Genomic DNA, 14,396 nt, shown 5'->3' on the forward strand with positions numbered 1-14,396 from the left:
CCAAACAAGGTATCCATCAGGCCTAAAGGTCACTAATGATATGTTGTATCTTATTTACTGTGATGAAATGTCATTGTGAAAATGGCACTTTGAAGCCTGTCTTATTCTTTATTTACCCCATTCTAAAGGTTTGAGTAGAATCGTTTTGAAAATCACACAACATTGGTTTTGAAATCCAGGGGACAAAGTAAAACCATATTCCATTGTCTATACTTCATGCACAGCCCCTGGGCACACGCTGTCTCCTCAGCGATGGGATTTGCACTATATATGAAAACAGTTAATACTGCTCTGCTGTGCATGTTTCACTTCTGATACATGTATTAGATTGAAACAAAAGAAAACAAAACAAAAGAAAGATGTTTTCTGTTAAGATTGCTGCTCTGAAAGGAAATCCGCACTCTTTAGAGAACACAAAACCCTCAAACCTTAAGAGACACACTGACTAAACACAAACGATTTATGTGGAATCAGGCTCCATGTGTGTTGTCTTTGGCCTGGGAGCTGTGAGTGCAGGAGCCAACAGAATTTTAACAACTGACATTGATTCAGTGAAGTTGGAGGGGACCTGAAGGTGTTCGGCACGACTCTGTGAACAACAGGGTTCATAATAACACCATCAGTCAAGTTGTGGCTGAGATGATGGAGGAGTGGACTACTCTCTGGAAAAGAACTTGTGGTATTTGATTTCATTTGGTCAACACATTCATGTCACTATTACATAATAACCTGTATTCTAAGCCAGGGATCCTTAATATGGAAAAAAATATAAGGGAGGATGCAAAAAAGGGGACGTGATTGGTCTGCATCATTCTCTGCAGTGTATTACTTATATAACTGTGACCCCCGGGGGACCTCCAGGTGATGAACTTGGGTTCAGATCACTTGCTCTTTTCCAGCAGTTAGTGAATGAGAGGTGAGTGTCGTTTATTTAGTTACATAACTCACATTTCACTGGTTGTGCCAAGACAATGCACTGATTCTCCTCAGCTTGCACAGTGTCTTACACTTACACATGAAAGTTCTCTCTGATTAGACGTGTGACCACGGACAAATTAATCTCTAGAGCCTAAATGATATTCTACAATTCTTCATCTAGCTGGTAAGAAGTTGGACAAGAAGCTGTAGCTGGATGAGTTTATCACTCACAAAATAACTGTGACCAAGGTCAATGACACCACTGAACCGATGAAGCACTGCCAGTGGAAGATTTATAGGTGCAGTGTAGAGTATTTCTCCACATTAAGGGCCCTGTCACACATATGGGAACTTCTCGGTGGCGAAACTTAGTCTCCCAAATAGAACCTCCAAGCGTGGCTTTACGTGGAGCTCAACTTTGATGAACTTTGACCTGCAATATTCGTTCCCATCACATGTGAACGCACCATAACACCACTGTGTTGCTTTCAAGTCATTCAGTAATTTACCATATTATGTAGAATTTCAGCATATTATTCATACACATAATAAACACAATACAATTTTCTGTTTCAGTATTGAGTGGATTCCACACAGATTGACACTGTAAAAAACATCTGTAAAGCTAAACCGAAGGGCTTTGTGGTCTTCTGCTTTGTTTGTGCTGTGTGCCGGAGTAACAATGTCTCTGAATACTGTGTTACATTTAAAATGTCAGTCAAAAAGTTTTGGCTCTGATTCAGACACACAAAATGAAAATAGCCTCCTTGGCCGAGGTAATAATGTGCAGCATCTGTCTAACGATTCAGAAGTCTTTCTCTTTGTTGAACTCACATCTAAAGAACAGTTCATCATCTTGGCTTTACCCTTGAATGTTTATTGTTAGGGGCCCAAGAAAGTGTGCTGTGGAATTTGGGATAACTTGAACGCATAGTGAGCAGCTCTCTGTGCTGCAGTTACTGGGTTCTGTGGACTGAGTCCTGCAGCCGGTCTTTCCTTTCCGCTGCTTAATTACAGCAGGTCACTATTACAGTTTCGGAACAGCCTTACCACAGGCCAAGCAAAAAGCCCTTTCCAAAGCAAAAGCAAACAGGTTTAAAAAGGAAATTACATCAATCCTGTTAAAGCCTTGTTCTCATTTGCATGATATTTGAGTCCATGTCTTATAGCAACATGTAATCTGCACCTTTCCTTCAATTTGTGCCATGTCTTTACCAAGGAGGTTATGTTTTCATCCATGTTTGTTTGTACGATTGTTGACTGGATTAGGTAAAAATCAGTGGGTGGATTACCACGTAATTTGATGGAAGGATGCAGTATGGATCAGGAAAGAGCCAACTCCTTAAAAATGTTTTTAACTTCAACATTCCTTGACATAGATATAGATATAGATATATAGTAAAATCAGCAAAGGCAGATCTTTACCCAAGACGAGATCCCTGCAACACATGAAACATGTCTTAGCCATTAATGGAACCCATCTCAATTAGCAGCATCCATCTATTAGTTCAGCCAGTTCCATCTTTCTATAAAAGACTGCTTTTAGCCGGTTGGTGGTTTGACATCCTTCCAGCTCACAGTAATCATTTTCTTGGCAGTCAGCAAAGGAATCCTTAATACGTATCTCTGGCATATGTTATACTGGTCTTTACGTGTAGCTCCCAACAAAACATATATACGTACATATGTGGGCAAGATAAGAGGTGTGTTAAAGTGGGCGGCTGTGGCTGAGGGGGTAGAGTGGTCGTCCTCGAACCTGAAGGTCGGCAGTTTGATCCCCAGTTTGACCCATCTGCAAGCCGAAGTGTCCTTGGGCAAGATGCTGAACCCCGAATGCCCCCCCTATAGAATAAGATGCACTGTATGAATGTTTGTGTGGATGGGTGAATGTAAACCTGTACTGTAAAGCGCTTTGAGTGGTCATCAAGACTAGAAAAGCGCTATACAGATACAAAACCATTACCATTCAGATATTTCATTTCCAGTCAAATTCTTTTCATAATGTGAGTTTGCACATAAGTATTCCCATATGTTGAGTCAGGTACATTTACAGAACGGATATCTACAAATTTTACAGTGTTTGATTGAAATTGAAAAATGAAGGGTCTTGGTGGAGGTAAGTGCTCAACTTTCATTCTGCCTCTCAACGAGAGGGATTTGAAGACTGAATTTGACTCAACTGCCTTGCTGTTGTATACAGTATTTATCAAAATATAAAGAACAAAACTTAGGTATTTACTTAATTTGTGATCTGCGTTCTTAAAATAATGTAAGAACTATTGAAATACTCCAGTTTAAGGTAAACTGTAGTTAAAATAAATTATTTAACTGAATTTCCAGATCCTAAACCCTAAATCCACCAAGTGACATGCAGAGAAAGAACAGAGAAGAAATGTTATATCCGTCCTAATAACTGAGATGAGGAAGGAAATGGGCATTGTGGGAAGAACTGCAGCAAATGCTCCAACACAACGCTCAGCCCTCTGAGGCAGGGCCGTGCCTTGTGATTGGTCCACACTCTGATAAGTTTCCGCATCTCCCCCTGTGAGCAAGGCTCAGCTTATTAAACAGCATGGCCACTGCAGAGAAGGTAAGCATGCTGACCTCTCCTCACATATATTCGCTCAGTGAACTTCACTGAGGGTTTGAATGGATTCAAGTGAGTCTACACACACAAAAAAACGTTTGGGATTGCCATGGCTCAGTCTCATGTTTATGGAGCAGAGGGATTGTTTACAGTTGAGGGACGTGAGAGGTGGCTCTGAATCTGAACTGACTCTCTGCTGCACTCTTTCACAATCTATGTAATGTAATGTAAAGAAAGACGATGAGTCATTGAAGAGGTTTGTGTGTGTCCAGCTCAGACTTGGTTCTGAGATAGCTCGTTCAGACTCATGTTTTTGTGGGTTCAGTTAAAGTAAGATTGTGGCAGAGAACAGAGTAGAAGAACTTTCAGCCAGTCCAACATCCTGTTGTCTGCCAGCAAGAACAAGCCAGCTGGGATTTATCCCCTTTCAGTCATTTAATTGGATGATTTCCTGTGTTGCACTGACTGGGTGACGTGTCCAGCGACTTGATGCAATGTAAGATTCCAGACCAGCTGAAGCTCTTGGATGTTGTGTTGTGTTGTAGGTGATCCGCTGCAGAGCTGCAGTAGCATGGGAGGCCGGGAAACCTCTTGTGATGGAGGAGGTGGAGGTGGCGCCTCCTAAAGCAGGGGAGGTTCGGCTCAAGGTAAAGACTCAGAGTTTGACATCTACACTCACCTTTATTAATAAGGTCTGCAGTGGGGTGGGGGTGGGGTGGGGCTGCAAGCTGTTGGGACAAAGCCTTCACATCACACACCGCTGATAACAGCTATATACACACTGTTTATAACTTAACAGCCTCTTATCCAGTCAGGTCTCGTCATTTACTGTATTGATTCTCCAACACTACAGTGTACTTTGCCCCCACCCTATATGTTGTAAGAGTCTATATATAGGGTATATATGTTGTAGGACTCTCCTTTGCTGATATTTAAGGTTGACTAAAAAAGCACAGCCGTTTATTTTGATAGAAACTTCCCACGAGTGAATAATGATGTATAAATATCTGTTTAACTGTAAAGAGATGCTCTTTAAAGTATAAGTAAGATATAATTGATTGATTTCCTCTGATTTCAGCAGATATTAAATTCAATACAAGCTCATGGTCCTGATATTACAATGATTTGGTGTTAAATTACAGAGACAGAAAAACAGCAAAACCAACAGCATAGGGGTTAAGCAATAAACATTTTCACATTTTACCCAAATAAAAGCCATTTAAAAACAATTGGATTAGGGCAATAAGAGCAAGAAGATTATCAAAGTGCTAAGAAACAAATTATAAAAAAGTGTTACATGTGGAATTACAGTTATAATAACTAGGTCCAAAAATAGTTACATATATATATAAAATACAAATATGCATTACATAAAACAATTGCAACTTGAAGTTGGAAAGTTTAGGATCAAATTTCGAAAAAATATCCATAGGGTAGAAGTGTACTTAATTCAAAGATAGGCTGAATTGTGTTTCACGAGCCAGGTGCACTACAAGAAAAGGCAGATTCTCCAAGTTCAGGGCAAACTCTCGGGACCTAAATTAATTTATGGTGCTGACTAAGTCCATCTGGTTGTCGGAGTAATGTTTATAGAATGTCCAACATTTTGACAGCTTTTTTAGAAAAATAAATACCTGGAGAATTAAAATGATGAGTTTCATTAGCATCACCAGGGAGGAATTTTAAGGCAGAGTGATGAGCAAATTTAAAGTTTTAATGTGTAGCGGATGTTTGCCTATAAAACACGTCTTTAGATTTAAATCATCCTGCGTTCCGATGCTGTTCCGTCTTTTCAGGTTGTGGCCACAGGGATCTGCCACACTGACTCCTACACCCTGAGTGGCTCGGACCCTGAGGGAGTTTTCCCCTCGGTGCTGGGCCACGAGGGAGCTGGTATCGTGGAGAGTGTCGGAGATGGAGTCGTCAAGTTTCAACCAGGTTCTCTTCTTATATAGTACGGTCTTGACATTACAATGCAAAGTGCCTGGTATGTTGTGAAATATAGAAAATATATTCTATCACTGGCTTAAATATAGCCCAGGTTGCCATGGATCTTTAAGGTCGTTAATTTGAGAAAATAAATGTAGTTTTTTTTTTTAGAACAAGTGATAAATCCTTGAATCTGATGATTACGAAGAGACGTGACCCCTGTAAAACAGTGTGCTTGTATTTTAGGGGACACGGTCATACCGTTATATGTCCCACAATGTGGAGAGTGCAAGTTCTGCAAAAATCCCAAAACCAACCTCTGCCAAAAGATCAGGTAAGTGTTGAAACTCCTCTGTGCAGCACCACAGAGTAGCAGCTACAGTCGTTCCTTGTGCAGTGCCTTGAAACGGTTTGATCCATGTCTTGTTCTCTAGGCTCACTCAGGGCAAAGGCTTGATGCCAGATGGGACGACTCGATTCTCCTGCAAAGGCAAAAGCCTCTTCCACTTCATGGGCTGCAGCACGTTCTCTGAGTACACTGTGGTGGCCGAGATCTCTCTGGCCAAAGTGGACCACAGGGCCCCGCTGGACAAGGTTTGTCTGCTGGGCTGTGGCATCACCACCGGATATGGAGCTGCTATAAATACGGCCAAGGCAAGTCAGCTTTCCTCCCCTAGCACCACTGTGCTTCGATCGCCCATCACAACCAGGCAGTAATAGTCACTGTGGGATGTGTACAGAAACCAAATCGAAAGACGACTAGAACTGCGCTCAGTAGATTGACTATCTCTACCGAGGCCCAAATCCCTCTAATTCAGTCAAGCAACACCAAATTACACACACTCAGAGACATCAGTCCCATAAATATGACTTTTTTTCTAAAGATACACAAATATTCCCCGGTAAATCAGTGACTATGTAAAAATAGTAGAGATATTGCAGTGTTAAAGAAGGTGCCTTAAATTAACATGTAATGAATTATTTTGTGGTCCAATGAGGTTCAAGATGAATCGGTTCTGTTGTTTTCCCATAATCCTGCTGAAAAACAGACAGAGAAGCAACAATCGAAACATAACCTTCTTGGCAGAGCTTATGAATAATAAATAATACTTGACATGACAGAGAGCACATTTTCATTTTAACATTGCTTATTGAGTATTTCAGTTGTCATTTTTATTCAAACTGTTTTCTTCCCCACTCTCACGCTCAAATATTAAATCCCTGATCATCCATTTTTTATACTCCATACATGTGAAAAGAATGAATATGAGACTACAGTAAATACTAGTATGATTTGCTGATACTGGAATGTTGATATACATCATTTATCACCTTGTGAAACTAGGTGCATACATAATTAAATAGAGTTTGCAGAAGTTTATTGTTGTATTTATGGGATTGTCTCCTCAGTACCTTGCAAAGCCTGTCAGGCAGAAGAGCTTCGTTGATTCTGGTGGGAGCTCAGGTTCCTTCATTTCTGTAAAGCTTTTTAGTGTTGGTGTATATTATTTAAGCCACTCTGGTAATTATGACAATGTCAGTCGGTAAGTCCACCACTCTGGTCCTGAAGGACAATATCTCCCAGATGATCCTACTGGTTTTTAATGATCCTTATGTTGATGCAACTTAACAAAAAATTTCGACAACATTTGGGGATAAAAGCATCAAATTTGGTGACAGGCAAGTTTGGATATTGAGCCATGATGAATTTTAAATACAGAAGCTATGGCAACCATGTTCAAAATGGCCGTCAGAGGCAACTGTTTTCAGATCAATTATGTTTATCAGTAAAGTATAATGACAATAATATAATAATAATATCATAAAAATGTGATATTAAGGACATACTTAGTTGAATATGTACATAATTCATTAGTACCATACATAGTTTGTGTGAACTGCCATTTGGATGGAAGTCATTTAAAATTCAAGATGGCTGCCTTTTTTTCAAGATGGTTAGATGGGTAGATTTGAGCTGTGTCTGAAATCAACCACTCATTCATTAACCCTGAGTTTACTGTGTAGTGACTTCTATGTAAAGGACTATACAAGAAAATAAGAAGATACAAACTTTCACACTACTTGGCACATTTTCACTCTGCCGGCAATTACTTAATTGTCACAGGATTCTGACTTTCAACAACAACAAAGCCAGCTTTATAGTCTATATTAATACATTTAGGTGAAAAACACAGTGAATGATCATCTTCAAATACAGATTTAAACGTGTTTGTCTCAGTTTGTGCTGTGATGCTCTGCTCTGCTCCTATTTACACTTATACGACAGGTCGAGCTGTTATTGCTACCTTCTCTCCATCTTCTCTCCTCCGCAGGCACAATGCATGATGGTATTGCTCAGTCAGCGACCATCTGTTCAACACTACTTTTAACGGTGCATTGTGGGAAACAATGAGTGCACTATATAGGGTATAAAAAAAGTCACTAAACAATTGGACAGCATTACAAAATGGCAAAGTCACTATATTGCTGGCTCTATAGTAATTAGTGAGTGGTTTTGGACACAGCCTTAGTCTGTGCCTAATTAGGCGGCTATTTTGAAAAAGGCAGCCATCTTGAATATTGATATATTATCCAGGTCAATATCCAGATTTTTTTGCATTGCCTTTGACTATAATTATTTATAAAAAAAAACACTTTGGTCATTTATCAATTTCCTTTAGTGTCAGGTCTTTCTGACATTTGTGCTTTTCAGTGAAGTGTCTCAGCAACTGTTGGCTTCCATGAAGTTTGGGACAAACACTCTTCGAGCTGACTTGCTAACACACTAATGTGGTGAACATGGAAAACTTTATTCCTGTTCAACATCACCATGTAAGCGTTGCCATTGGGAATGGTTAGCCTCTTGACATAAGCATTGAGTATAGGTCAAAGCACAGCAGAGCCTCTGTAATGATTTTAATGATGACTATCTGTTGCAGTTTATTGATTATTAGCAATATAGCAGTATTTACATGATGCCAGAGGGAAGAAACAGCACAGTCAAAATGTATTGGCTCTATTTCGAATCATTATGTAGCATTCATTTGAGGCAGTAAAGTTGCTTTATATTCTCACCAGCATCATTATTTCTTCCCCCTGCTGTGCACTGCGGTATCATTCAAAGCCACAGAGATGTGCTGACCTGTATCTGCCTCTGGTGTTTCTCACCCCGCAGGTGGAGGCTGGGTCGACCTGTGCAGTGTTTGGCCTGGGGGCACTGGGCCTCGCAGCCATAATGGGCTGTAAAGCAGCCGGGGCCGCTCGGATTATTGGCGTCGATCTAAACCCTGACAAGTTCCCCACTGCTCAAGAGTTCGGGGCCACGGACATGGTGAACCCGAAGGAGCACAGCAAGCCAATCCAAGAGGTGCTGGTGGAGATGACGGACGGAGGCGTGGACTACTCCTTCGAATGTGTGGGCAATGTGGCAATCATGGTGAGGGAGGGAAATAATAATATATATATATATATTATATGAATTACCATATTACAGAACCGTAATAACTAAACTGTGGTTGCCGAATAACCACGATGGCTTTTAAGAATGAAGCTGTAATATTACAAGAAGAAAAATGGGTGTAATGTTATAGGCAGGTTATCAGGAAATCTGTCTTGTTAAGTTATGCTTCAGTATATGTTAAAAAAACATTAAACCTAATATTGTGTCACATCAGCATCACATTATCATGAGGTTCAGGGAGAAAAAGGTCTTTAAGAAACTGTCTATTCCAAAGAAGGAGCCACCCAGACTTGGATCTGAAGTGTTTGTTAGTTGTCAACTGAAATTAATCAATTTATTCTGGTAATATTATTACACTTTTTTTTATCAATATTTCAACTTTATTTTCATAATATTTTGACTTCTTGTAAAATTACAACTATATTCTCGTAATATTACAACTTTATTCAAATAATTTGATGACTTTATTCTCATACCATTAAGACTTTATTCTTGGAGTTTAAAAAACTTGATCCAACATGGCCCTAATACTGAGTCTTACATGACAAACCTCCTCCTCCTGTCAGGCCTTCAGAGAAGAACACATAAAGAGAAAAACACAACTGAACAATGTTTGAGTTTGAAGGCAGGTGCTGTTTGGATCCGACAGAGGTTTTTATTGTCCTGACCTTGTTCCCTGGTGGCAGAGAGCAGCTCTGGAGGCATGCCATAAAGGATGGGGCACAAGCATAATCATCGGGGTGGCAGCTGCCGGCCAGGAGATCTCCACCCGACCCTTTCAGCTGGTGACTGGACGCACCTGGAAAGGCACTGCCTTCGGAGGTAACTACATTGTTGTCGAGGCCTCAATTCAGGGACGTTTCTCAAACGAACAGAATCTGACTCATTCAATATCAATACAGTGTCAGATCTAGGATTTTTCTTAAGCAGGGGCCACAATTTTCACAGAGGGACCAATTATATGTGCAACATACATTCCTTGTTTACTGTTTGCTCTTCTAGCTTTGATTCAAAGCCACATCATTTAATTTATTTTGGGGAAAAAGCCTTGTCTGTGTACGCCGTGTATGCTTAGAAAATAAATATTCTTATTATATCTTGTTATATTTGTTAGTAACCAGGGCACTACAGCGGACAATCAGATTCAGCTGCAGCCAGTTAATGAACTTAATCAACATTATCAATGATGGGGAAACAACATTGTGTTCGTGTTCCCTGCATGAATGGTCTCCATTCCACTCACCCACTCCATCTCTTTACTCCCAGCTCTCATTCCAAGCAAACAATGAGCACAAACTGCACAAAACAAGCTCATCATTCATTCGCTACAATAATACTTTGTGGGTCTGGCTCCGAGCCAAGCTGTTACACAGACGTTTACACTGACTAATGCACACACTCACAAAGGTGTGTAGGTGGAGGTTCACAGCAAATATCCCCCAGGTTGGAACTTTGTGGAAACAGTTGTGTAACGTCTGTTAACAGGATCACTTATTTGCTTTTCATATAGATAAAAAGTGTATGCTCTGCTTGTGTATGAGTCCTGTTTTGTTCACTTGAGGCCCTTTTACTCTATCCTTAGGATACAAGAGTGTGGACAGTGTTCCCAAACTGGTGGACGAGTACATGAACAAGAAGCTGAAAGTGGATGAATTTGTAACTCACACTTTGCCCTTTGAGAAGATCAAGGATGGTTTCGATCTCATGCATGCTGGGAAGTGGTGAGCCTCGATTTGACATACATACCAAAGTTTTTGTTTTGTTACGTTAATGTGTGTCCCTCTGGGTTTTAACTGACCAAAGATTGCACGAGAATGACCATCTCGCCACCTGGTGGCTGGTTGCAGAATAGGCCATCAATTCCACCTCTTCCTTGTTAACAGGTGGGACATGGTCCAAATTTAGAAAGCAAAGCAACAGTGCATGTGTTTTGTGTGTATGGTAACTTTAGTTGTAGTTAGTTATTCAATGCTATAAAACGCAATGAAATGTCATATTTGACAGCTGAGACTAAATTGTGATTGGTCTAGCGCTTATATCGGCAGAACGTTTTTCCTCCGGCTACATCCCCCTATCACTACCGCACAGACTCAAGCTCCAAATGTGCAGCATCCGTATGCAGGATATTTTAACTTTATTTTTGGACAGTGGGAGGAAGTGGAGACGTGTCGTCCATCTTTAAATACAGTCTATAGTTAGGAAGTTATGCATCACTCATCCCTATGTTAAGGACATACTGAGACCTTGAGAGGCTTTCATTCAAATACAAGCAGCCTCTATCAGTAATGTATTTTAAAGGTCATATATATATATATATATATATATATATATATATATATATATATGAGATTGTCAACATTAAAAAATAATCCAGTAAGTGTTTTCAATGTAAAAATCTAGTGGTGTAATGGCATCCTGATTAGAAAATAGAGTCACACTCCCTGTGTGTGTCAATGTGTGTATGTGAGAGTGCGAACCCAGCTTCTTTCTTCCTTGTTTTCTTGCCAGCGTGGGCACACATTCATGTCACTGCATGTGTTTCCTTCCTTTTGAAATTGTTCCCACGTCTATAAGGTGAGAACATGTCAGCTCTGATCTAAGCGTTGATGGAAACATGACATCTATGTGAACATAGTTTATTCAGTGCTGTTTCACGCTCCCGTTAAACCAGAATTTCCGCAGCTGCACCTTACTATCCTCTCATACCTACTGAATTCCACCAATGTCTGTTTGTGGAATGCATATCTCTCCAGCTGTTCATCTTATCGGTTTCACACATGGTATGTGTATTCTTAAAGAACCAAGAGGGTGCAGAGTCAATTTTAATACACAGGCAAACGGTGTCTTGCAGTCAGTTGGGGCGGGGGCAGCTTTAACAGTCATCAAACCGAGTTGAGCATTCCTTCTTCTACGTCAGTGTTTGGCAACTGGCAAACCATGGGCCAAAACCAATAATATCTGGCTCATCAAATCATTTTTATTTTTTTTTATTTCACCATATCAGACTGACTGGTGCGGATCTATGTAATGGCAACAACATTCGTAGAATCACTTCCTCTGTAGCAATTTGTCTACAAAATAATACACAAAGTTTGTCTTTAGCTTGCAAGCTTTTATTTTGAAAATGTTTGAACTGAAATGTTTGAAGGTCTGAAGATTGTATGGATTGTTTAAATCAAATTTAGCCTGCTAGCTGCCTACCATCCCCGTGCAGACCTGCTGTAACCGTACCGTGCTTGGGGCTGTAAAGGTGAACAAAGCCTGTTATAAATTCAAGCTCATATTTATGGCTCGACATGTCTCACTCCATTGTGCCAACGAAACACATTTCACCTGTCGGCATGGCAGCTAGCAGGGTAGGTTTGGTGACTTTCATGTATACACCCTAGAATGTATCTAAAGATGGATGTGTCTTAACTACGTAAAACTGTCAAGAAGTGAAACCAAAATATTTTGAAATTGAACGCACAGCACAGTCTGCTTTAGAATGTGGGGATGTAGTCGTGGTAGCAGGGTCCCAGCCGACCAACCACGAGTCAGTCTTACCTGTAAATCCCGACCTATACCAGACTTACCAGAAAAATGCTTGAACATACATCAGTGGGATAAGAACCTGAAATGACCTAAATTTAACTAAACTCTTTATACCATTCTTTTTAAGTTTACAAAATTTGCAAAATTAAATATTGTAAATTAAATCTTTAAACTAAAAAAACTAACCCAATATTCAGAATTAAATCCCATTTTTCTCTTTCAGCATCCGTGTGGTCCTCCAGTTCTAGATGCAGAGGAGCACTGAAAACACAATGGAAGTCCATGTTGTGCTGAGTCAAATAAATAATCCTTAAATTCACTTCCTGAGTCTGAATTATTTGAACAATTCACAGTCAGTCATCTCTTTGATCAACCCCCCTGAAGGAACACATGTGAGAGAAGCAGGAACCAAAACAAGATTATTCATAAATAATGAGAAACATCCTTTGATCTAGACTAAATAAATAACAAATGCAACAACAAACAGTCAAACAGACGTCGATGTTGGCAGGTTGTTAATCGATAAGGATAGCTGAGTCCGAGCAGCACAGACACGGAGGCCTGATGACGAAGTCCTTTTACTGCAGATGAAATCCAGCCTTTTTAAATACTTGCAAGAACATCCTTTGATTATTGTCCCTGTAGGATTGGAGCACACAGACATGTAACGGGTACACAAACTTCTGCCTGTGAATCTAAGTGTCTCCGGTCTCGGGGAAAGCATTTCCACTTCAAAAAGTTGACTCAAAGTGTAACCGACTAGAGAGGATTCTACAATGCCTTGTACTCCGCTATGCCAATCCAAATTAGGTAAACAATGTTTCCCCAGCAGCTCCGTTCCTGCTCTACAGCCGAAACGCAAAACTGAACTTTTCCCTCTTCTATTTTTTGTGCCTGATGAGAACACAATACAGCGAAAAGGATGGCTCCAAGGATTGTGGGCCGTTTATGCTTCAAAAGGCCTTTTTTTCACCACCAACATTGGCAGGAAACTTTCAGTAATATGCTGAAGATTCATCTAATCAGATTTTGTCATTTTAAAATAATAAGAGACAACGGTAATCACAACAAAGCTGTTCTTCTCTTATGATTATACAAACAATAATATGGGAATATATTGACTACTGTTACGCTGTTCTCTCTTACGACTCCAAACCTCTGCAGTCAGGATCATCACCCCACTCCTCATCCAGCTTCACTGGTTTCCAGTCCAACAGATAGTACACTGCAAAATTCCCCACCATATCTCTCTCCATCCCTACAACCCGTCCCCTGTCCTGTTCTATTCGTCAGCTTCTCTTCTCTCCAACTCACATTTAAACTCACATGCTCGCCTCCACGACACTGGAACTCTCTGCCACCTCGCATCCACCAGCTGGAATGCATTGGACAGTTCAAATCTCAGATCAAAACACATCTGTTTGGATTTAACCTTTGGTCTCACACATGTGTACTTTTCTGTGTCTTTGCCTCTTAACCTGACTTTTATCTTGGTTTTACTTTTCAATTATTCCTGTTCATACCTTGATAGATTCATACGTCTCCTAATATTAAATATTAAAATGCTTGGTCTTCAATAATTCAATTAAAAATAAATATGATTCTTCGTATAATTGTCATATAACTATTATTAACAACGTGCAATTTCTGCATATTTCGGTATTCGAGATTGACTTGTAGACTCAACATCGCTTTTGAAAATGGAATATTCTGCATTAATGTAAATATACAGTAGAAATTAACATTTAGGCGTAATTGTAATGATATTTATTATAAATACAATGTCTCTGGTTTGATTCCTGTCTGGAGACATATGACAATGCAAGATTGGTTAATCTAATGAACTGTTTCCAGTCTTTAATGTTAAAGGTTGCAATAATCAATGTGTGATGACATTATTATCTGACCCCACAGTGTCATCATGATGACGTCATTCCTACCATATCAGTCAATCGTTTTCTCAATCGA

The 14,396-nt window shown here is 39.9% G+C and overlaps 1 protein-coding gene across 1 annotated transcript; it reads left to right on the top strand.

Moving 5' to 3' along the window:
- Positions 1 to 2,376: 2,376 nt before the first annotated feature.
- LOC133961487 (alcohol dehydrogenase class-3 chain L) lies at positions 2,377 to 12,747 on the top strand. Its single transcript, XM_062396610.1, has 9 exons — positions 2,377 to 3,508; positions 4,051 to 4,152; positions 5,302 to 5,443; positions 5,681 to 5,768; positions 5,869 to 6,088; positions 8,610 to 8,870; positions 9,581 to 9,716; positions 10,477 to 10,615; positions 12,652 to 12,747. The coding sequence occupies exons 1-9, from the start codon at positions 3,491 to 3,493 to the stop codon at positions 12,674 to 12,676; spliced, it is 1,131 nt and encodes a 376-aa protein (XP_062252594.1). The 5' UTR covers positions 2,377 to 3,490; the 3' UTR covers positions 12,677 to 12,747.
- The last annotated feature ends 1,649 nt before the right edge of the window (positions 12,748 to 14,396 follow it).

This window comes from Platichthys flesus, chromosome 10, assembly GCF_949316205.1.
Source record: "Platichthys flesus chromosome 10, fPlaFle2.1, whole genome shotgun sequence".
Lineage (NCBI taxonomy): Eukaryota > Metazoa > Chordata > Actinopteri > Pleuronectiformes > Pleuronectidae > Platichthys > Platichthys flesus.

Coding starts and splice junctions, on each gene's coding strand:
- LOC133961487 (XM_062396610.1), top strand. Junction 9,717..10,476: donor GAAAGGCACTGCCTTCGGAG/GTAACTACATTG, acceptor CTCTATCCTTAG/GATACAAGAGTGTGGACAGT. Junction 10,616..12,651: donor CTCATGCATGCTGGGAAGTG/GTGAGCCTCGAT, acceptor TTTCTCTTTCAG/CATCCGTGTGGTCCTCCAGT.